Source organism: Aquarana catesbeiana, linkage group LG04, assembly GCF_042186555.1.
Source record: "Aquarana catesbeiana isolate 2022-GZ linkage group LG04, ASM4218655v1, whole genome shotgun sequence".
NCBI classification, from domain to species: domain Eukaryota; kingdom Metazoa; phylum Chordata; class Amphibia; order Anura; family Ranidae; genus Aquarana; species Aquarana catesbeiana.
In genome coordinates this window covers 111,463,493-111,488,577 of record NC_133327.1, presented here as the reverse complement: position 1 = coordinate 111,488,577, position 25,085 = coordinate 111,463,493, and the positions used below count along the sequence as shown (strand labels likewise).

Genomic DNA, 25,085 nt, shown 5'->3' with positions numbered 1-25,085 from the left:
TTTTAACTAATTGAAGTGCAGATCTGCTATTGGCATTTCATTTTCTGCAAATATATAGTTAACAAATCGCTAACAAGTTTTTTTTTTTTTTTTAAAAAAAACCTTTATTTGTAAAATGTAATGAAGACAAGTCATGAAAGGAATGTACAAAAAAATAAAAATATTGAGATTATATATATATATATATATATATATATATATATATATATATATATATATATATATATATATATATATATAAACCATTTGGGCATGACCATTCGAAAACCAGTGAAAATCATTAACAGGAAGTTAATGATTTTCTTAAATCAGGACTCCAGGTTTCTTAAAGTCGAACTCAAGGAGAGATCTATATCTATCTATCTATATATATCTCCTTGAGTTCGACTTTAGGAAACCTGGAGTCCCGATTTAAGAAAATCATTAACTTCCTGTTAATGATTTTCACTGGTTTTCGAATGGTCATACCCAACTTAAAAAAACCAAAAAAAACAAACAAACAAACAAACCCCACCATGATCTGTGTATGGTCACACCTCCTCAGAATTTCATATTACCTGGCAGCGGTGATGGGGTAGGCACAGGCAAAGTGGTTCCCTCTGACTACCAATGGTTTTAAACAAGAGTGGGTGCAGACAAGTAATGATTTAGGGTGTATAGTTAGGTAGACCACCTAAATTGTATATTAGGAGATGCCCCAGATTAACAAACAAGATGCACAGATTTTGGACATTTAAAGTAGCTCTGCCATAAACATTTACAGAAAAGTGTTCATTTATCAATCATTCACATGGGCACATAGACCCAAGATGGTTGTGCTTATGCGCATAGGAAATGATGGGCGTTTCATGCAGTCAGCCTGTCAAAATCAATGATAAGCTGAGAGATGGAACACCAGTATGGCTCTTCCCACACATGCCAGTGTTTACATCTGTACAGGGACTGACAAACAGCTCTGGACGCAGACGGCACAAAGATGGATGACATGTAGTAACCTACTGCAACTAAGCACAGAACAGCCTTTTGTAGCCTGACCATTCCAAGTCAGATTTCTAATTAGTTGCTATAGTTTCCAGCCTATGGGAGAAAGAACCAACCAACACTGATGCAGACACTTCCTACTTTGCCAGAAAATCTGTCCAATCAGCTTAATTTGTAGCAGACAATAGACGGTATGTCTATGGTTGTGGATATTCTTGAACACTGCTCACACATAGGTAGTCCAGGATTTACCATTGTCTTGGCCTTTGGTTCTCTGTACCCATTTCCAGGTCTAAAAGCGTGATCTTACATGCTTTAATGTTCAAAGTCCAAAGTGGAAAGTTTCACCAAGTTCAGTTTTCCTTCTTTTTCTCCCTGGCACTTTTCCTCTTCTTCTGCAAAGTTTTAAGTTCTGTCATCACACACAATGTTTTATAAACCCAATGGACCTGTTATAAATAATAAGGTAAGCACAAAATTATCAATCTAATAATGTATGGGTGTAGATATTTACATTTCAGATGATGTATCAGTCAGTTTATGGTATCAAAGGTATAGAAACATGGTAAATAGTAACACAGGAAAGCCAGTGCAACATACTGTGCTCACCCCCAGCAGAGTGTCTTCTGTTAATCAATAAGCTGCAATGAACCCAGTGAGAAACTCCACTGACAGAACAATAATCAAAGCCTAATTGGGGTTTTTTTGAGTGTGAACAAAGAAACAAAAACTCCTCATATTAGGCTTAAAGGTGCAATGTGCATGTAGCGCATGGATAAATCCATACACAATAGAAAATAATTAACACAAATTATGTGTAATAAAATATCAATGAGCGGGTAGGCCAAGTTAAAAAAAAAAAAACACAGTTCAAAAAGCTTCTATAACCTATAAGTGCTGTTGCTTAGCTGCCTGGGCCGACGCTGAAAACCTGTGGAGAGAGAAGAGCGCACACCCCATAGTGTAGCATGCATAAAAAGGATTTAATAACCAGCTGTTTGTGGTTGCACCCACAAACAGCTGAGAGGTATAGAGGCTTGACAGGTGGTTTGGTGAGATTAGTCCAGGGTCAGTGTAATCCTACAACCCCATCTTGGCCAATGGCCGGGGAACAAGTGGGCTGATGTTGAATGACACTGCCGGCAGTATATCCCAATAACCAGGGACGTGTTTTGAAGCGATCTTGCTTCTTTACCAACCTGTAAGAGACTGGGCTACCCACAGAAAATAAAGGTTACCCTGCGGGCCAGTCCAGGAGTCTGTGCAGCTCTCCCTAGAAGAAGGTGGGCAGACATAGGGAGAAAGTGCAGAGCTTTCCTGAAGCTGCTATCCCCGAGACAGGATTGTGTAAATCACAATCCAACAGATATAAAATAGTATGTATATACAAACTTCATCCACAATGAAAAAAACTTTTTTTTCGACATATGTTATAACTGAAATCACATAAAGAAATAAAACATTTCATTAAAAAGTTTGTGAAATGTTTAAACAGACCTGACAATACAAAAAGGAGTATTTAAAGGATAAGTTCACCTTTGGGAACATGTTACACGTTCCACCCGATTTTAGGGTGGAACATGCAACATGTTCGCAGTGCTGCAGCCACCGCCCCCCCTTCCCTGTGGCAGCAGTATGGGGAAAAGTTCCTCGAACTAGCTGTCACGGTTTGAAAACAGCATGGCTGTGCAGGGCTTCGCCCACACAGCCGCATCATTCAGACACACAGCCGCTAAGGATGTCAGGGCTTGTAGTTCTCAATGAACTACCACGGTGCTGTGATAGTTCATTGAGTCTTCCTGTCAAGGAGTATTGGCATACCTGTACAGGGTGTACAGGCAGATACACTGACAGTGTGCAGGAGACCTGCATGGCATCAGTGATCTCCTGATCACTGGTGCAATACTTTACAGGCTCCTACCACAAAAAAATAATAAATGCACATTTTTTTTTTTTTTGTAAAAGAAGTGAACTTATCCTTAAAATGATTGTTTATATAGACTTTATTCACATCAAAGATCATTTGTGTGAGCCTTAATTAATTAAGGACCGGTTTACATAGTGTATTGTAAAGATGATTGAATAAAATAAAATAGCCACATATAAATGAACAGTGTAAAAGATCTCTCCATGCATGAAGCAGGGAAGGAATGTGTGACTGAGTAAATACATCTATCAAAAGTAGACAATGTAACAAACCAAACACATTCATACAACAAAGTAAAAACATAGTTGACAAAATGGATACATGGTAAACAGCAGGATTGTGTAATGTGAACCTAACTTGCATGATGATAGTACTATTAGAGATAAAGTTAAATGTTAAATGGACTGGAAATCATGAACGGACATATACCGTATTTATCGGCGTATAACACGCACATTCATTTTAAGAGGGAAGTTTCAGGAAAAAAAAAAAAAACTTAAATTTTAAATAAGGAACTTTGAAGCAAAATAAGGGTCAGTGTCCATCTGCAGCCTCACAAGTGCCATCAATGCAGCCTCATCAGTCCACATCAATGCAGCAGTCTCACCATTGCCATCAGTGCAGCCTGATCGATGCCCATCTGCAGCCTAGAGGGGATAGGTAGGGGGGCGGGACAAGCGCCAACAGATTACATACAGTGAGAATCTCCTATGATAGACAGAACAGTGGTCCAATGGCGGCCCAGGAGACGGGACTTCCTATTACAGAGGCCACCAAGTAAACAAGAGAAACTCACTGTATGTAATCTAATGGCGCTCATCCCGCCCCCTTCCCTGTCCCCTCCGAGGCAGCTAAAATTGAATTATTGGTGTATAACACGCACACGCTATTTGCACCCAATTTTCATGGTGAAAAAGTGAGTGTTATACGCCAATAAATACAGTATTTTTTTTATTTAATGGAAATAGAACACATAATACATTAGATACACATGAAAAAAAGTGTATGTACACATATGTATTATTATCAAGCTCCTTGTTAAGACCACTGGAAGACATGGTATGTAGTTTGAAAAACTAATGTCTCTCTGGCATACAAGTATTTAAAACGTCCGCCTTCAGACAGAGAAGCAGAAATGGATTCAATGATATGGACTCTCCGGCAAGCTGGGTCTTTGTCATGATGCAACAAACAATGCCTGGAGATACTTAATTTAGGCAAGCATTTCTCCACACTTATACAGCGGGCCCAAAGTGATCTTAAAAGTTCATCCCACATATTTCATACCACAAGAGCAGTTGATACAATACACTACAAAAAATTAGTGGAGCAGGTGTAGAAGCCATTTATTGAATGGCGACAGCCTTCATGATCAGTGAAAATATGAATATGTGTTGGTTTGTTACATGATCTACTTTTGATAGACATTCCTTCCATGCTGCTCTTATGCATGGAGAGATCTTGTTTACTGCTCATTTGTATGTGGCTATTTATTTTAATCATCTTTGCATATTTGCAATACACAATGTAAAAACTGGTCATAATTATCTAGGCTCACACAAAATGATCTTTGATGTAAATACATTATATAAAACAATAATTTTATTAAATACTCCTTTGGTATTGTCAGGTTTGTTTAGACATAGCACCAACTTATTAAATTTTTTTCCTTCCCTTTTTTATATATCGGTTATAACAATTACAAAGATATACATTATGTCGATTTTTCCCTTGTGGATGAAGTTTGTACATACATGCTATTTTATATCTATGTTGGATTGTGATTTTCACAATCCTGTCTCGGGGATAGCGGCTCGAATACAGCTTTGCACTTTCTCCCCAAGTCTGTCCACCTTCCTCCCGGGAGAGCTGTACAGTCTCCTCTGGACCAGGGTAACCTTTATAATCTCACCAAACCACCTGTCAAGCCTCTATACCTATCAGTTGTTTGTGGTTGCAACCATTGATTTTGATTATTTTTATGCATGCTACACTATGGGGTGTGCGTTCTCTCTCCACTTCTGTCTTACTCAGGGCATATACACACTTATACATTGGGCAAGTTAGTGTACAACATGTCTGCTGGATGGTAAGGACAAATGCTCTTTGATCTTAGCTTTAAAAAAAAAAAAAAAAAAAAAAAACACAACACAAAATAGCCCTAAAATGCACCTGACACTTTGCAAAAGCAAACAAAAATGTATTGACATCAGTTTGCTAAAGTGTTTAGTCCAAGCCTCATTTGTAAAAGAAAAAACGTACATACCTTTCCTGCTGTCTGCACTGCCCAACTTCGCCCGATCCTGAGAAATCTCCTGGATTAGTCCTCATTAAAACAGACATTGCCCCATGCATTGATCTCTGGGGTCTACCGCAGCTCTCATTGGTTCCCTCCTCTGACCTTCACCCATTACAGGATACAGTAGTGATGTGAGGGTCAACAAGAGGAACCAGTAAGAGCTGCAGGAGAGTAGCAGAGGGTGAAACTACCCAGCTGAGGCAGATAGCAGATAGCAGTAAAGACTTGATATTCCAATTTAAACACATCCTGCCCAGCCTATAGCAGATTGACAGCCATGTGGTGGTTTCATTATCCTGACCGGGCATCATATGGAATCCATCAGGATAAGCCGTGAGGGTGCATGGGGATTAGTAGTGTGGTGTGTCGCTCTGACACACCGCATCTCCGATCTCGGTAAAGAACCTATGACCTATGAGCCGATAATCAGTGCATTGGTTATTAGTGCAGACCCACCAGCAGTGCCCATCAGTGCTGCATATTAGTGCCTCATCATCAGTGCCCGTCAGTGAAGGAGAAAAAACGGATTTACAAAATTTTATAACAGAAACAAAGAAAAACATTCCCCCCCCCCCAAATTTTCAGGCTTTTCTTATTTGTTTAGCAAAAAATAAAAAAAAACACAGTGGTGATCAAATACCACCAAAAGAAAAACTCTATTTGTGGGAAAGAAAAGGATTAAAAAAGGCATACTAGCTCATTATGCCTTTTCCCTTACAGGTGTAGGGGGGAAAAAAAAAAATAAATAAATAAATAAATAAAAAAGCGGGTTTACTACCGCTTTAATAAAAACAAACTATCAATTAACAAAAGAAGTTTAAAAAAGGGGAAAATAAAAACAGAAGAGAAATCCAAATCAAATAAATATTTGTTGTGACCACCCTTTGTCTTCAAAACAGCATCAATTCTTCTAGGTATACTTGCACAGTTTTTGAAGGAACTCGGCAGGTAGGTTGTTCTAAACATCTTGGAGAACTAACTACAGATTTTCTGTGGATGTAGGCTGCCTCAAATCCTTTTTTCTCTTCATGTAATCCCAGACAGAATCAATGATGTTGAGATCAGGGCTCTGTGGGGGCCAAACCATCACTTTCAGGACTCCTTTACGCTGAAAATAGCTGTTAATGACATTGGCTGTATGTTTGGGGTCATTGTCCTGCTGCAGAATAAATTTGGGGCCAAGCACACACCTCCCTGATGGTATGACATGATGAATAAGTATCTGCCTGTATTTCTCAGCATTGAGGACACCATTGATCCTGACCAAATCCATTTTCAGAGATGCAGCCCCAAGCTTGCAAGAAACCGCCACCATGCTTCACTGTTGCCTGCAGACACTCAATATTGTATCGCCCTCCAGCCCTTCGGCAAACAAACTGGCTCCAGCTACAGTCAAGTATTTCAAATTCTGACTCGTCAGTCCAGAGCACCTGTATCCCAGTTCCTAGGTTTTAGTGCATAGTTGAGTCACTTAGGCTTGTTTCCATGTCAGAGGTATGGCTATTTGGCCCCTATTCTTCCATGAAGACTTCTTCTGGGCAGACTTCTGCGGACAGTAGAAGGGTGTACCTGGGTCCCAGTGCTTTCTGCCAGTTCTGTGCTAATGGCTGATTCCGATGTTGATGGGAAGCAAGCATGATGGGTATTTCACCTGCTGCATTACATTTCCTTATCACACCACTGCGTCTATGGTTCTCATTGTTGTCAGTTTTGTTGTGCTTCTTCAAAAGAGCTAGAACAGCACATCTTGAAACCCTAATCTGCTTTGAAAGCTTTGCCTGGAAGAGAACGTGTTAATGCAGTCCCTTGCAAAAGTATTCACCCCCCTTGGGGCTTTTTACCTACTTTGTTACATTACAGCCTTTGGTTCAATGTTTTTTTAATCTGAATTATATGTGATGGATCAGAACACAATAATGTTAGTTGGTGAAGTAAAATTAGAAAAAAATATATACATAAAACTTTTTCAGAAATAAAAAAAATGATAATTGGCATGTGCGTATGTATTCACCCCCTTTGTTATGAAGCCCATAAAAAGCTCTGGTGCAACCAATTACCTTCAGAAGTCACATAATTAGTGAAATGATGTCCACCTGTGTGCAATCTACTGTAAGTGTCACATGATCTGTCATTACATATACACACCTTTTTGAAAGGCCCCAGAGGCTGCAACACCTAAGCAAGAGGCAACACTAACCAAACACTGCCATGAAGACCAAGGAACTCTCCAAACAAGTAAGGGACAATGTTTTTGAGAAGTACAATTTAGGGTTAGGTTATAAAAAAAATATCCAAATCTCTGATGATCCCTAGGAGCACCATCAAATCTATCATAACCAAATGGAAAGAACATGGCACAACAGCAAACCTGCCAAGAGACGGCCACACACCAAAACGCACGGTCTGGGCAAGGAGGGCATTAATCAGAGAGGCAGCACAGAGACCTAAGGTAACCCTGGAGGAGCTGCAGAGTTCCACAGCAGAGACTGGAGTATCTGTACATAGGACGACAATAAGCCATATGCTCTATAGAGTTGGTCTTCATGGCAGAGTGGCCAGAAGAAAGCCATTACTTTCAGCAAAAAACAAAATGGCACATTCTGAGTTTGCGAAAAGGCATGTGGGAGACTCCCAAAATGTATGGAGGAAGGTGCTCTGGTCTGATGAGACTAAAATTTAACTTTTTGGCCAGCAAAGAAAACGCTATGTCTGGCGCAAAAAAAACACATCACATAAAGAACACCATCCCCACAGTGATACATGGTAGTGGCAGCATCATGCCGTGGGCATGTTTTTCAGCAGTCGGGACTGGGAAACTGGTCAGAGTTGAGGGAAAGATGGATGGTGTTAAATACAGGGATATTCTTGAGCAAAACCTGTACCACTCTGTGTGTGATTTGAGGCTAGGAAGGAGGTTCACCTTCCAGCAGGACAATGACCCCAAACACACTGCTAAAGCAACACTTGAGTGGTTTAAGGGGAAACATGTAAATGTGTTGGAATGGCCTAGACAAAGCCCAGACCTCAATCCAATAGAAAATCTGTGGTCATACTTAAAGATTGCTGATTACAAGCGCAAACCATCCAACTTGAAGGAGCTGGAGCAGTTATGGAGGAATGGGCAAAAATCCCAGTGGTAAGATGTGGCAAGCTCATAGAGACTTATCCAAAGTGACTTGGAGTGGTGATAACCGCAAAAGTTGGCTCTACAAAGTATTGACTTTAGGGGGGTGAATAGTTATGCACATTGACTTTTTATGTTACTTTGTCATATTTGTTGTTTGTTTCACAATAAAAAAAAAACAACATCTTCAAAATTGTGGGCATGTTCTGTAAATTAAATGATGCAAATCCTCAAACAATCCATATTAAATTCCAGGTTGTAAGGCAACAAAACACGAAAAATGCCAAGGGGGGTGAATACTTTTGCAAGGCACTGTACCTACCTTGTGTCTTGCTGCTTTCCTCAGTCTTGCCATGGTGTATGGCCTGTGACATAAAACAGTTTTCCACAACCGCACATTAGTAGAGGAGTTTGGCTGTTCCTCACGCAGTTTTAAACCTCCTACACAGCTGTTTCTGTTTCAGTTAATGACAGTGTTTCAACCTACATATGAAATTGATGATCATCTGCTTGGTATATTTAGTTACCATATACCTGACTCTAATCCTACAAAATCCCTGACTTTGTGCAAGGGGGAAGCCAAAAAGGTAGTCACACCAAATATTGATTTGATTTAGATTTTTCTTCTATTCGCTTACTTTGCATTTCCTAAACCGATAAAAATAAACAAAAACATATTTTAGAAAGCATTCTTACTTTACACCATTTCTCTATGCCTGCCTAAACCTTTGGCACAGCAGTATATACTTATTTTGAAATCACTTCAGTACAGGGCACTTTCACCCCCTTCCTGCCTAAGGCCAATTTTCAGCACGGTCGCACTTTGTATGACAAATGCATGGTCATGTAACACTGCATCCATATAACATTTTTATAATTTTTTTTCCACACAAATAGAGAGTGTTCTTTTGGTGGTATTTAATCACCACTGGAATGTTTTATTTTTTGCTAAATAAATGAAAAAATACGGCAACAGGTTGGCTCTCCTGGGCGAATTGCCATAGCTGTACAGCGGCCCTTTAAATGGTTTCAGCAAGCAGCGCGCACGCCCGCCGCGTGACATAGGAGCCGATGCGTTTGGCCGGCGGCCGATGTCTGCTGGCCACCCACGATCGCTCCCCACAGAGCCAAAATGGGGGATCTATCAATGTAAACAGACAGATCCCCGTTCTGTCAGGAAAGTAGAGATCTGCTGTTCCTAGTAATTGGAAACAGCAATCTCTCTCTATTCCCTGCCCCCACAGTTAGAAACACCTCCCTAGGACACACTTAACCTCTTGATCGCCCTCTAGTGTTAACCCCTTCCCTGTCAGTGCAATTTATACAGTGATCGGTGGCTATTTTTAGCTCCAATCACTGTATAATATCAATGGTCCCAAAAAAGCGTCCGATCTGTCCGCCGCAATCCCACTAAAAATCGCTGATCACCGTCATTACTAGTAAAAAATTATATTATATTATAATATATATATATATATATATATATATATATATATATATCTATATCTATATCTATATCTCATAACATTTCACGTATTCTGTAGATGCTATAACTTTTGCGCAAACCAATTAATATACACTTAATACGATTTTTTTTTTTTTTTTTTATAAAAATATGTAGCAGAAGACATATTGGCCTAAACTGATGAATGAAATTGGTTTAAATTTTGTTTTTTTGGATATGTATTATAGCAAAAAGTTAAAAATAAAATTGTTTTTTGTCAAAATTGTTGGTATTTTTGGTTTATAGCACAAACAATAAAAGTCACAGAGGTGATCAAATACCACCAAAAGAAAGCTCTATTTGTGGGGAAAAAAAAAAGGACATAAGTTTTGTTTGGGTACAACGATGCATGACCGCGCAATTGTCAGTTAAAGCGAAGCAGTGCTGTATCGCAAAAAATGGCCTGGTCATTACAGGGACAAATCCTTCCTAGGTTGCACTAGTAAATACAGCTGAATAAAACAAAAACTTTGTGTCTTAATTTCAGGCTGCAAAGCAACAAAAATATGATTGGTGGCGATTCTTTCCTATACCCAAAGTATGTGTGCAAATTGGTCAATCCTGATGTACTGATGGCCCATCTCATTTCTTGAAGCCCAAAATACATCAGGACAGTACAAATATCCCCCAAAATGACCCCTTTTTGGAAATTAGACAGTCCAAGGTATATAGTAAAAGGGATGGCGAGTTTTTTGAAGTGGTATTTTCTTTGTCGCAATTTTTTTTCTTTGTTTTTATTTTTTTTTTTTTGCATACTGTCACCAGTGCAGTACAGCGTTATCATATAATGGGTGTGGCGGTGATCAGAGACGCTGACTGGTGACCATGTAAGAAAAAAAAAAAAAAAAAAAAGTAGAAGAATACATATTGGCCTAAACTGATGAATACATTTTTCTTTCAAAAATTGTCTTTTTGTTTTGTTTATAGCGCAAAAAATATAAACCTGCAGAGGTGATCACATACCACCAAAAGAAGGCTCTATTTGTGGGGAAAAAAAAAAAAAAAAGGACATCAATTTTGTTTGGGTACAATGTCGCACGACTGCACAATTGTCAGTTAAAGCGACGCAGTGATGCTGGTTAACACACTGCCCAGGGCAATACAGTGTTATAGTGACACTGAACTACTACTCTGGGGAAGTGATCAGGATTTTTTTTCCCTACACACATTATGATTGCTTACATTATGACAGTGAATGTCACTGGTATAAGCAACCATTTTTACTGAATGAAACTGATTAATTCAGTGTGTTTTGTTGTGATTAGCTGTGAATGGCCACAGATAATCACATGGTACAGATGGGCTGCGATTGGTCACAGTAATCACTGTGACCAATCACAGCTAGCAACACAATTGTATACAATAGATGGCATGAATGGAAGCCATCCATTTTTTATAATTGTCATGTGATCTGCTGTGATTGGTCACATCGATCGCATGGTACTGGCAGCGGGTCGGTACACTGATCAGTCATTGGCTGTGTCTGGCGGACACAGCCGGTGACAGAACGCGTCGGAGGAAGACGTCATATGAACGACGAATGTCCTACCCAGCCATCATTTGACAATAGACTGGGCAGGAGGTGGTTCATTTACCTATTACAGCTGGGAGCTGAGCTTTCCAATTCAGATTTAGTTTATATTTAGCTTAAATGGTAGCTTTGCTTAGACTACGATGGACAGAATCACCCAGTGAATATTTTCAAACTGTCAGCAGCAATTGAATCCCAGTCCTCTTTACATTGGTTTCCTCGGCACTCTACGTAAAGTGAAATGTTCCATTGTATAAAATCATTAGGATGTGAAATCAATAGAAATGATTTAAGAAAAGAAGGCTCTACTCACCACAATTATTATAGTATTGCACAATAATGGAGCTGAAAAAGCTAATGAAATGAACATCCCAGAAGAATCGAAGTACTGTTGCTTTGAATACTTACTAGATGATAGAAAATAAAGATACAACCATGAATATGGAGAAAAAAAACACTTTAAGGCAACATATAACATTTATAATAAAATAAACAAACACATAACCCAGGTTCATTTACCAGTATGTTGTGTTCTCTGGAATACAAAACTGCATATACTTGTTATTAAATCTTTACAACAGAACCTTAAAGGCTCATTACACAATGGCGTTAAGGTAACGCATGCTTTATCACAACACTATAAACCTTACATGCTTTGGCTATATTGCGGAGGCATTCATTCTGAATGGCAACTCAATGCTTCTTTCTGACAGAGGTGTGTTGCCATGTGATGCCATAATGCATTCGTTTTTTGTTGTTTAGGCTTTCTTTCTTCTGTTTTCATCTGGTGATCCAGCCACTAAGTCTGTTGTTTTTCCAAAAGGAACAAGCTCTCTTGAAGTTATAGGGATAAGACAGACCATTTACCACTGGTACAGGTACTTACAATGATCAGCTTTTGTTTATTATATGGAAAGAAATGTTTCCTGCGACTGCTTATAAAGTTTTAGCTGGAGTTTGGCTTTGAATTGTTAGTGTAAGTTGAAATCTACTTATCTACTATACAGATAACACTCCCCTTCCTCTAGAATCTAGATTCACAATGCTGTTGTCCAAATGTGCCCCATGTGCTCCTTTATCCAGAGTGAGGACATTCTAATACAGGAGATGTGTTACTGGCCAGATCACCAGGTGAAAATAGAGGAAAAAAAAGCCTAACAAAAGAAAACAAATGCACCCATCACATCTAATAATTGGTAAGCTGCAATATTTCACATTTTTGGTTTTGGATTTAATACCACTTCAAGGCTCTAACTAAAAATTTGCAAACAGGCAGGCACTTCCATGCAATGTCTCGTCTGCAATAAAATAAACTTACCTGCCTGCTCGCAGTCGTATCTAGAATGTATACTGAGCTGCGCATGTATAGCGCAGTTTACTTTCCAGCATAGATCCTGTGTGCCAAGATGTCTGAACTCCTGTGAAAATGCAGGAGTGATGTCATCCTGCACCGACCAATAAAGATGACCCAAGCTCAGCATCCAGGAGGTAAGTATTGCAGACTTTAGGTCCACATGTAGGCGTTTTTTTTTTAACAAAATTTTTAATACAAGAAGTTTTACTTACTTCAAGTTCAGAGCAGCATATTCATTGATATATTCAGCACTGCTCACCAAGGCAACTGCAAAAATAACATGAAGGAGACACCATCAATACATTATACAGCAAATATATATTGCTATATGCAAATTTCAACAAAACTAAAGCCAAACTCTGGGCATGATTATTTCATTGGATTATCATATGTCTGATCTGTCTGCTGATCTCCGCTGAGCAGGCGGATGACAGGTCTGTGTCCGCTCCACAAGAGCGGACATGGACACAGCCCACTATTCTCTATGGGACCGTCCATAACGGACTGCCTGTACGCTTTCATCCGACTGTCATCAGCGGACTGGATCAGATGTTGGCAGGTGTCCTGCCGCTCCATAGAGAGCAATAAATGCTATGATTGGGTCTGACTGAAAAACTGACAGCCTAACCCAATCGGTCCATCCATGTGAAAGGAGCCTTAAAGTGATACTAAAGCTTACATTTTTTTATTAAAATAATAAACATGTTATACTTGCCTGCTCTGTGCAATGGTTTTGCACAGAGGCCCTGATCCTCCTCTTCTGGGGTCCCCCGCTGGCACTTCTGTCTCCACCTCTTCAGCAAGTGTCCCCATAGCAAGCCGCTTTCTGTGAAGGCACTCATGCAGGTTCACTCCCAAGCTGCCCTGTGTGTCTATAGATATACACAGGGTGTCTCGGCCCCACCCCCCTCACTCCCTTGTTACAGAATTGGATAGACAACAACGGAAGCCAATGACTATCAATGTGCCCTGTGAGAAGGGAGAGAGCCGCGGCTCTCGTGCACAGTGCTGGATCAAGATTGGGCTCAGGTAAGTATAAGGTGGTATAGGGGGGGGGGGGGGGTCCTCTGGCACAGAAGGTTAAGAATGCATCAAGTCAAAAAACCTTTAGCACTTTAAATGTGTTCGGCTTTATATGATTTTTTAGGCTTTTTTTCCCCCCTTTATCAGGCCAGGTAAAGGTAAACAAAGGGCTGCAGCCCGCTCACGGGCTGCAGCTTGGAAACCACTGCTGTAAAGGTTAGGAAGTTTTTCTTTTCTAAAGACTTTCCAATCCTTTTAATCTTTCTTACTCACCCCGGCAGCCCCTAAAATAGTTTGGAATGGCTAGGGGCAGGAAGGATTGGTGACTATGTGACCATTGTCACATGATCAGAAGTTGGTCTCGCCTACTATCAATCTTTAGCCTAGACCGAGAGCTGCGACAGCTCAGTCATTGTGCTGAGAGTGTTCAGTAAGCGTGTTCTCAGCACATAAACAATAACCGCAAAGCTAAGCTTATGTGCAGCATGTGGGCATTAAAGTGGTAGTAAACTCAGTAACAAGAACACAACACCACTATCCATTTCATCACACAAGGGTAAACTATGGAGCATCATCAAAGCTTTCTTACTATTTGTGCAGCCCATGTATTTATTTCTCTGTTCTGGCTGAAGCCGATGCCATCTTTGCAGCTTCCTACCAATTTCTTCTGCATCTGCACTTCTGCCCTTTCTAGTACGTCACTGTCAGAATGTGAAATACAAGTGAACCAAGCCCCATTTTCGTGTAAAGTTAGCATGGTGACTTAGCTCTGCATAATAAATTGTCAACAGTCCACGGCATTGCATTGAAATCCCACGGAAGTAATGCAAATAGAGGCACAGCGCGTAAATGCATTGATTGACGGCACACAAATGCGCAGGCGCCAGTGACGTTCTTGAAAGAAACAGTGGGCAAGAATTCCTAAACTGCACAAGTAAAAATACTTTTAAAGCCAACAAGTTTTAAGTAGTTTTATACTGCTTTATATAGTGCAAAGTTGTCCAGGTGATTTTACTACCAACTTATTAACCACTTTAATACAGGGCACTTTTACCACATTATACTACTCTCTGGAAGTGATCAGGATTTTTTTTTCTTTAACACATTATCACTGCTTATAGCAGTGAATTACACTGCTATAAGCAAGCATTTTAGTGAATAATTTTACTGATTCAGTTTGTTTTATTGTGATTGATCAAAGCTCATCACATAATACAGATGGGCTGCAATTGGCCCTGTCTGTACCATGTGATCACACTGACCAATCACAGCTAGCAACACAATTGTACACAATGGGTGGCATGAAAGGAAGAGATCCATTGTTTACAACTGTCATGTGACCTGCTGTGATTGGTCACCTGGTACCGGAAGCGAGCTGGTACACTGATCAGTCATTGGCTGTGTCCAGTGGACAGTCAGTGGCAGATCCTGCCACTGTGCGGCGCTTTCTGTGTGGATGTTACATGAGGGCCACTCAGAACGATAAGCCACTGCCTGGCAATTATTCTGCTATAGGCTGGGCAGGAAGGTGTTTAAGCCCACCCTTTTGCCACTGCACATATGCGTCAGATATTTGTAAAGGGGTTAAAGACACAGAAAACGCCATTTTGCCATTCCTTACCCATTATCAGAAAGTGTACAATCTGGAATTTGTAGAATTTGAAGGAGATTATGGTTATTACAAAGCAGAGCACATGGAACACCAATAGTCCAATCACCAATGGTTCTGTCCAATCGACTGGCTGAAAACAAACACACAAGAATAGTTTAATTAAAACTGGAATAATCATTATTTATATATTCCTAGATCAGAATTACCTGCCCACATTTCCTCCTCCTCCCTCATTCTCAAATGTAACCATGAATACCAGGCTGAGCAATCCTCATTACACCGTGCTTGTCCAAGAGTGTAGGGATCATTCTGGATTCATCCTTTCGGTCAATATTGTTTATTATTAGAAGAATATTTTAAAGTGTGTGTTTAGTTTAGAACAGAAAAACGTACCCTCACTTCTTGTCTTGCTGACAGTTTGCGTCGAGGGCCTATCGTCTACAGGTAATCGCCGTGTGCTCTATTACCTGTCAATGGCCACAAAACACTGTGGGCACTGTCAGCCTCCCATTGATTTGAACGAGGCTGTTTGGAAGAGTGCTGTTCACAGGGTCTGCTTTGCGAAAGTGTAATCTGCCCCATATGCAAGTTTGAATAAGGGCCCAATTCTTTAAATACATTAAAACACACATTTAAAGGGGTGGGGGTACAACCTATGTCATTTTTAATGCTGTCTGTGTCCCACTTACAGATTTGTCCTCACTTCCTGTCTGCTAAGTCTGTTGTCAGCAGGACAGCAAATAAACTGGTGCCGAAAATGGGGCGGGGCCTGGGCGGGTCTCCACCCCCGCCCCTGGTGCCACCTATCAGGGGGGGTTCCTATATCGTAGAAGAGAGGAGAGTCGCTGCCGCCTGTTTGATTACAGCGCCGGGAACATCACAGCTTTCATTTCAATAACTGTGTATTCCCCGCTGCGCGCCGTCACATACAGCCCCACCCCCTTGTCTGGGCACTTTAATAGACAGATCACCCGTCCAATCTTGGGACGGGTGATCAGTCTATCAAAGTGCCCAGACAAGGGGGAGGGGCTGTATGTGACGGCGCGCAGCGGGGAATACACAGTTATTGAAATGAAAGCTGTGATGTTCCCGGCGCTGTAATCAAACAGGCAGCGGCGGCTCTCCTTTCCCTTCACTGGCTCCAATGGGGACACAGCCTGCACTATTGGGGACACAGCCTGCACTACTGGGGACACTGGCTGGCTGCATTGATCTCTTGTATCATGTCCACAGTCTCTGACCATCTCCTGTACCATGTCCGCAGTCTCTGACCATCTCCTGTACCATGTCCGCAGTCTCTGACCATCTCCTGTACCATGTCCGCAGTCTCTGACCATCTCCTGTACCATGTCCGCAGTCTCTGACCATCTCCTGTACCATGTCCGCAGTCTCTGACCATCTCCTGTACCATGTCCCCAGTCTCTGACCATCTCCTGTACCATGTCCCCAGTCTCTGACCATCTCCTGTACCATGTCCCCAGTCTCTGACCATCTCCTGTACCATGTCCCCAGTCTCTGACCATCTCCTGTACCATGTCCCCAGTCTCTGACCATCTCCTGTACCATGTCCTCAGTCTCTGATCATCTCTGCAGTCTCTGACCATCTCCTGTACCATGTCCCCAGTCTCTGACCATCTCCTGTACCATGTCCGCAGTCTCTGACCATCTCCTGTACCATCTCTGCAGTCTCTGACCATCTCCTGTACCATCTCTGCAGTCTCTGACCATCTCCTGTACCATCTCTGCAGTCTCTGATCATCTCTGCAGTCCCTGACCATCTCCTGTACCATCTCTGCAGTCCCTGACCATCTCCTGTACCATCTCTGCAGTCCCTGACCATCTCCTGTACCATCTCTGCAGTCCCTGACCATCTCCTGTACCATCTCTGCAGTCCCTGACCATCTCCTGTACCATCTCTGCAGTCCCTGACCATCTCCTGTACCATCTCTGCAGTCCCTGACCATCTCCTGTACCATCTCTGCAGTCCCTGACCATCTCCTGTACCATCTCTGCAGTCCCTGACCATCTCCTGTACCATCTCTGCAGTCCCTGACCATCTCCTGTACAATGTCCCCAGTCGCTGACCTTCTCCTGTATAAAAATATTTTTAAAAACAGTCACTTTCGGTATCGGTGTTGTTTCGGTATTGGTTTTTGGGATCAAGGAAGATTTATTTTCAGTATCGGTACCAATAAACCCATTCGGTGCATCCCTAGTAAAAATGCATCAGAAATGCACCAGAATGCACTGGAACTCATCAAGTATGCACCAGACCCCAGTACAGTGAAAAAAATAAAATAAAAACAGGAAAAAAGAAGAAGGAAAAAAAACAAAAAACGCATCTGGAATGCATCCGGAAACACATCAAAAATGCACCTGAACGTGTCAAAAACAGGTTAAAAATATGCATGCAGAAATGCAACAGATCTGTAGTGCATTTCCGTGGTGTGAACCAGCCCTTAAGGTGGTTTTAAACCCTTAAATGTACCCAATGAAGTGACTGGCCTCAGGTGATACACAGAGATGAAACAAATCCTCCTACATAAGTTGTACCTGTCCATCTACAGTGTTCTCTCCTCTACAGCCAAAATGCAGAATTTACAGCTTGTCTGACAGTTCAGAAAAAGAGGGCAGAGAGCTGAGGTTGGTTACACACTGCAGAGCTCAGTAAGGGGAGCTCTGAGAGCTGATTGGAGGGGAGAAGAGAAAAGGGACTCCCCTCACAGGAACAGAACTGAGGCTGTCGCTCAGCTGGAGGTCCCTCCTATGTCACCTTTTTTCTCTTGATGTCAGGAAAACCAGTCAGCAGTGATTCAATCTCATAGCAGAGGAACAAAGCAGCAGACAGAAATGACACTTAGTGCTTTTAATTGAGACCAATACACACTATAGAGGGATATGATGTGTTTATATTTCATGTCTGAGGTTTACAATGACTTTAACCTCTTTCAGCCCAGCCTTGAAGTCCCTTTTAATGGGAAGTGGGGCGGGAGGGTCTGCCTGTCAGCTGTAAGGATGAGCTCCGGCGTGTTCACACAGCCCACGTGCAGAGCCCGCCAGGAAGTGGGCACTGCACTAATCACAGGTAGTGAGACATTGTCCCGATGTCAGGACCTCCACTCCAAACTCGCTCATCCATGTCTTTATGGACGATACTTTTGGTGACATAGTGTAGGTGTGGTATAGTGGGTAAGGGCTCGCTCACACCGTGTCCAGTATTGAGCCGCACTGGATAAAAGCCCCTCACTATGAGGGTCCTATGTTTTCATGATACTTTCTCATGTCACAACACTCAATGCAAAGCAACATGTAAATACACACTACTGCACATGTATGGTCAGTGTATGTCTATGTAATGCGATATAACTCAAGCCTTTAGGTGACACATTGAGACTCCAGGGGGCGCTATGGTGTGAACAGGACACATAGATAATAGAGCCACCTTATTATATCACCTGCACTACCATCCCAGGTCACAGGCTCACTCTACACAGATCCCTATCACGCTAGTGACATAGGAAGTGATCGGCCATCACACCATACAATCATCCCCCCATTGTACACTCACTGCACGCTGGAATAGCGCCCACAGTCCGGACTCTCCCTCCATGCCACCTGGCTCAGGAAATGCCCCTCTGACAGAGCAGGATACAAAGCAGGCCCCTCCCACCACCTCGCCCCGCCTTCCACCACCTCGCCCCGCCTTCCACCTGTCGCTCAGTTTGGGACTCCAGCGGGTAGATCCAGAGCAGACTCCGCCCCCTGTCTGTCAAACCGTCCTGAAAGTAGGCTGCTGTAGGCGGAGGACCCAGTGCAGTCTCCTCCCATCGCCCCGCCCTCTGGCTCTCCGATCTTGCAGAGTGGCGTCGGAGCCGCAAGCTCCTTCACTTCCGGGGTCAGGGAGATCATGTGATGGTAGAAATCGCCATAGTGAATGATGTGTCCTGTACGGTCAATGGAAGTGAGCTGGAGTCGGTGTTTCGTCGGCTAAAACGACCCGTCACAGTGTGTAACGGAAGTGACGTTGAGTCGCCGCCATCTTGCTACACCCCGCACTCCTTTACAGGAAGGATACACTGGAAAGGGGGAAAGCGGACATCTTGTTACACCTACTGGAGTTTTGCATTTTCCACTTATTTTTAACAGTAAACTGAGGTTATATAGTGAAATACAGTGCTTAGAACTCAGTCTGACTGGTTAGATGTTGGATTTTAAAAGCAGCGGCAAGCCTGCTGCATAGCTCTCAAGTGTCCCTGATTTCGAGGGACTGTCCCCGATTTGGAGCAATGTCTCTCTTTCCTCCTCATTTGTCCCTCATTTTGGTCTGATCTGTATAGTTTATATATATATATATAAAATGCACTTTTTATCTTTCAAAAAGTTTCCCAGTGCTAAACCCTTTATCCAAATTCTAAATTGCTGCATTTCTAAATGTTAAAAGCCAATATAAAGGAATAATAGTGGTAAAAAAAAATCCCTTGTAGATTTGATTAACCTTTTTTTTTGGTTAATTCTCCTTTAAGGGGGTGTGACAGGGGGGCGTGTCCTATGCCTACATACGTTTGCTAGTAGGTGTCCCTCATTCCCATCTCAAAATGTTGTGAGGTATGCTACTGATCGTTTACAGGTTTGCTAATCTGACAGAAGTTCGCTGCTTTTAAAATTCAACATCTAAACCAGGGGGTCTTCAAACTATGGCCCTCCAGTTGTTCAGGAACTACAATTCCCATCATGCCTAGTCATGACTGTGAATGTCAGAGTTTTACAATGCCTCATGGGATGTGTAGTTCTGCAGCAGCTGGAGGGCTGTAGCTTGAGGATCCCTGATCTAAACATTCATATGGAGCTCTAAGTATTGTATTTCACTATATACCCTCAGTTTACTGTAAAAAGTGTAAAAAGCAAAACTCCGGTGGGTGTAACAATATGTCCGCTTTCACACTTCTCAGTGTATCCTTACTATAGAGGGGTGCGGGGTGTAGCAAGATAGCGGCGACAAAACGTCACTTCAGTTACACATTCTGACGGGTCGCCTAATCTGACAAAACACAGGCAGTCATATAGGGAAGAAATAACCACCATGTGACAAGCACACATCCGCTGCTGCAGATAATTTTTTTTTTTTTTTTAGAAAAGTAACTCTGTCCTTTATTTTCACAATCCTCTGATTCCATATGCCAGTTCATACACCAGAATCCCTTAATGCCAGTTCCTCACACTTTCCAAATGCACTGCAGTTGCATTCTGCAGCAAGTGTCAAACTTAAAGGAGTTGTAAAGTCTCCAGGTCTTTCACCTTAATACATTCTATGCATGAAGGTGAAAAATCTTCTGTGCTGCAGCCCCCAAGAGCCCCCCATCTTTTCTAACCTGAACCCGATCATTCCAGCAATGAGCATGAGCCTAGCAGCTCCAGCCACTCTCTCTGTCCTCATTGGATAGATTGATAGAGGTGGGAGCCATTGGCTCCCGCTGCTGTCATTCAAATCCAGTGACACGAGAGTGGGGGCAGGGTGGAATCCTGCTGTCTGTGTCAATGGACGTAACAGCAGGACTTGTGAGCGCACCCGCACGTGTGCTCCCATGGATAGGGGGCACTCGAGAAGAGGAGGGACCAGGAGTGCCGGCGGGGCACCCCGAGAAGAGGAGGATCAGGACTGCTCTGTGCAAAACCCTTGCACAGAGGAGGTAAGTATAGGCATGTTTGTGGGCGGCACAGAGGTGTAGTGGATAGCACTTCTGCCTAGCAGTAAGAAGGGTCGCTGGTTCAAATCCCAACCACAACACTACCTGCCTGGAGTTTGCATGTTCTCCCTGTGCCTGAGTGCGTTTCCTCTGGGTACTCCGGTTTCCTCCCTCACTCCAAAGACATGCTGGTAGGTTAATTGGATCCTGTCTAAATTGTCCCTAGTATGTATGAATGTGAGTTAGGGACCTTAGATTGTAAGCTCCTTGAGGGTAGGGACTGATGTGAATGTACAATATATATGTAAAGCGCTGCGTAAATTGATGGCGCTATATAAGTACCTGAAATAAAATAAATAAATAAATTTGTTATTTAAAGAAAAAAAAAGCACAAACCTTTACAATCACTTTAAAGCAGATTTACACCCAAAAGGAGAAACTCCGCTTGTTTCCCCCCCTTCTACTGCCACATTTGGCACCTTTTGGGGGGAGGGGAGAATGGATACCTGTCAAAACCAGGTACCCGCTTCCACTTCCAGATAACATCGCTGCACAACGATTGCGGCGATGTACGCAATTTCCAGCCCCTCCTCCTTGCCCCCCCTGCTGCCTTCTGGGAGACGCACAGGTCCCAGAAGACAGCGGGACCATTTGTCAAAGTTGCACAGTTTGTTTTTATCTAGACGCCCCTTACCTGCATAGGCAGTTTTTTGGTGAAGGTGAACTATGCCTTTAAAGTTCACAGGGAGGCCAATTTAATGCAATTGTTTAAAGTGGTTGTAAACCTCAGACATGAAATATGAACAAAGCATATCTCTCTATAGTGTGTACTTGTCTCAGTTAAGAGCACTAAGTGTAATTTCTGTCTGCTGCCTCGTTCCTCTGCTATCAGCATGAATCACTTCTGACAAGTTTATTTGACACTAAGAGCAAAAAAAAAAGAGGGACCTCCAGCTGATTGATGGCCTCATCTCTGTTCCTGTGTACTGTGTGAAGGGTGGTGTGTCCCTTCCCTCCAATCAGCTGTCAGAGTACTCCTCACTGAGCTCTGCATAGTTTAACTTCAACTCTCCACTTACAGATCTGCTGCTCCTAAAGATTAGGAACAACGATCGGTCTCCCCCTCCAGAAAAGTGTCCAATCTGTCCGCCGCAATGTCGCAGTCCCACTATAAATCACTAATTGCCGCCATTACTAGTAAAAAAAAAAAATGAATAATAAAAATGCCATAAATCAATCCTCTATTTTGTAGACGCTATATCTTTTGCGCAAACCAATCAATATACGCTTATTGCATTTTTTTTTACCAAAAATATGTAGAAGAATATATATCAACCTAAACTGATGAAGAAATTTGTTTTTAAAAAAATGTTTTGGGATATTTATTATAGCAAAAAGTTAAGTTTTTTTCAAACTTGTCGCTCTTTTTTTGTTTTTAGCGCAAAAAAAAGCCAGAGGTGATCAAATACCACCAAAAGAAAGCTCTATTTGTGGGAAAAAAGGATGTCAATTTTGTTTGGGTACAACGTCGCACGACGCCTTCCAGTCCTTAAGTGGTTAAACACTTTGTAAAGAAAATCCATACTGAGAGAAGTGTGGGGTTTGCAATAACTGTCCTCTGCTTCTGTAAATGATAGTTCCCTGGCTGTCATGCTTAATACTGGAATAAGTATGCAGATCAAGGGTTCAACAATTTTAACCTGTCTTTACGTGTTACATACTTGTTTTATGTCAGTAACTTTAATGTTGAAAACAGAGACAACCAGAAATATAGTATTTATGAACAAGTTCAGCAATGGCAGCCTCTCTCAGAACAGGGTTCCTTTAAACAACATCTCTTATGCTTAAAATAGAAAGTAATCTGTTTGGCTGCATGAGTTAACTTGAAGAAAATGCACACAGAAGTTTTTTTTTTTTTTTTCGTCTGCTGAATTTTGTACCTTGTCCAAAGAAAAGTGGTGTAGGTATCTAGGTGATGTTTTATTGCAAAGTAGCCAATAAACACAACACCTAATTCAGCACAGTATTAAAAAAGTGTGGAATTAGAAAGTTACCACTAGATGGCAGTACATCACTTTGTATTTCCACTGATGAAGGGGTATAGTAAGAAAGTTTTACTGCATAGTGTTTTGTAATTCTATCAAATACAGCTCATTTGTGCTGAAGAGCAGAGTGAAACTAAACTGAAGTCACTTTTACTTTTTAAATTCATATGTTCATGCTCAATAATTAGCTGTGAAAAAAACAGCCTTCGTATGCTGTAAAACTTTTCCCCTTAAAAGGAGTGAACAGAGAGAATTATATACAGTGGGGACGGAAAGTATTCAGACCCCCTTAAATTGTTCACTCTTTGTTATATTGCAGCCATTTGCTAAAATCATTTAAGTTCATTTTTTTCCTCATTAATGTACACACAGCACCCCATATTGACAGAAAAACACAGAATTGTTGACATTTCTGCAGATTTATTAAAAAAGAAAAACTGAAATATCACATGGTCCTAAGTATTCAGACCCTTTGCTCGGTATTTAGTAGAAGCACCCTTTTGATCTAATACAGCCATGAGTCTTTTTGGGAAAGATGCAACAAGTTTTTCACACCTGGATTTGGGGATCCTCTGCCATTCCTCCTTGCAGATCCTCTCCAGTTCTGTCAGGTTGGATGGTAAACTTTGGTGGACAGCCATTTTTAGGTCTCTCCAGAGATGCTCAATTGGGTTTAAGTCAGGGCTCTAGCTGGGCCATTCAAGAACAATCACAGAGTTATAGTGAAGCCACTTCTTCGTTATTTTAGCTCTGTGCTTAGGGTCATTGTCTTGTTGGAAGGTAAACCTTCGGGCCAGTCTGAGGTCCTGAGCACTCTGGAGAAGGTTTTCGTCCAGGATATCCCTGTACTTGGCCGCATTCATCTTTCCCTCGATTGCAACCAGTCGTCCTGTCCCTGCAGCTGAAAAACACCCCCACAGCATGATGCTGCCACCACCATGCTTCACTGTTGAGACCGTATTGCACAGGTGATGAGCATCCCCGTTTTTTTCCACACATACCATTTGGAATTAAGGCCAAAAAGTTCTGCCTTGGTCTCATCAGACCAGAGAATCTTATTTCTCACCATCTTGGAGTCCTTCAGGTGTTTTTTAGCAAACTCCATGCAGGCCTTCAGGTGTCTTGCACTGAGGAGAGGCTTCCGACGGGCCACTCTGCCATAAAGCCCCGACTGGTGGAGGGCTGCAGTGATGGTTGACTTTCTACAACTTTCTCCCATCTCCCAACTGCATCTCTGGAGCTCAGCCACAATGATCTTTGGGTTCTTCTTTACCTCTCTCACCAAGGCTCTTCTCCCCCGATAGCTCAGTTTGGCCGGACGGCCAGCTCTAGGAAGGGTTCTGGTCGTCCCAAACGTCTTCCATTTAAGGATTATGGAGGCCACTGTGCTCTTAGGAACCCTAAGTGCAGCAGAAATTTTTTTTTTACCTTGGCCAGATCTGTGCCTTGCCACAATTCTGTCTCTGAGCTCTTCAGGCAGTTCCTTTGACCTCATGATTCTCATTTGCTCTGACATGCACTGTGAGCTGTAAGGTCTTATATAGACAGGTGTGTGGCTTTCCTAATCAAGTCCAATCAGTATAATCAAACACAGCTGGACTCAAATGAAGGTGTAGAACCATCTCAAGGATGATCAGAAGAAATGGACAGAACCTGAGTTAAATATATGAGTGTCACAGCAAAGGGTCTGAATACTTAGGACCATGTAATATTTCAGTTTTTCTTTTTTAATAAATCTGCAAAAATGTCAACAATTCTGTGTTTTTCTGTCAATATGGGGTGCTGTGTGTACATTAATGAGGAACAAAAAATGAACTTAAATGATTTTAGCAAATGGCTGCAATATAACAAAGAGTAAAAAAAATTAAGGGCATCTGAATACTTTCCATCCCCATTGTATATGGCCACTGCTGGCCTCCTTTTGAAAATGCTGGTTTCCCGTCTGTCTGGTTAACTTTAAAACAGATAACTTAATAAACACGACCACTCCAATTGTCCACA

General features: G+C 41.9%; 1 protein-coding gene across 1 annotated transcript; it reads right to left on the bottom strand.

Annotated features, from left to right (window-relative positions):
- Positions 1 to 437: 437 nt before the first annotated feature.
- TMEM18 (transmembrane protein 18) lies at positions 438 to 19,043 on the bottom strand. The gene is made up of 5 exons (XM_073625456.1): positions 18,924 to 19,043; positions 15,365 to 15,485; positions 12,933 to 12,987; positions 11,680 to 11,773; positions 438 to 1,430 (listed from the first exon to the last, which is right to left on the bottom strand). The coding sequence occupies exons 1-5, from the start codon at positions 18,963 to 18,965 to the stop codon at positions 1,335 to 1,337; spliced, it is 408 nt and encodes a 135-aa protein (XP_073481557.1). The 5' UTR covers positions 18,966 to 19,043; the 3' UTR covers positions 438 to 1,334.
- Between the last annotated feature and the right edge of the window lie 6,042 nt (positions 19,044 to 25,085).

Excerpts from the sequence above, each read along its gene's own strand:
- TMEM18 (XM_073625456.1), bottom strand. The coding sequence starts at position 18,965 with ATGGAGGGAGAGTCCGGACTGTGGGCGCTATTCCAGCGTGCA. Across the intron at positions 12,988-15,364 it reads TGTACACTTTCTGATAATGG|TTGCCTTGGTGAGCAGTGCT; the intron begins GTAAGGAATGGC and ends TTATTTTTGCAG. Across the intron at positions 11,774-12,932 it reads TATGCTGCTCTGAACTTGAA|TAAGTATTCAAAGCAACAGT; the intron begins GTAAGTAAAACT and ends TCTATCATCTAG.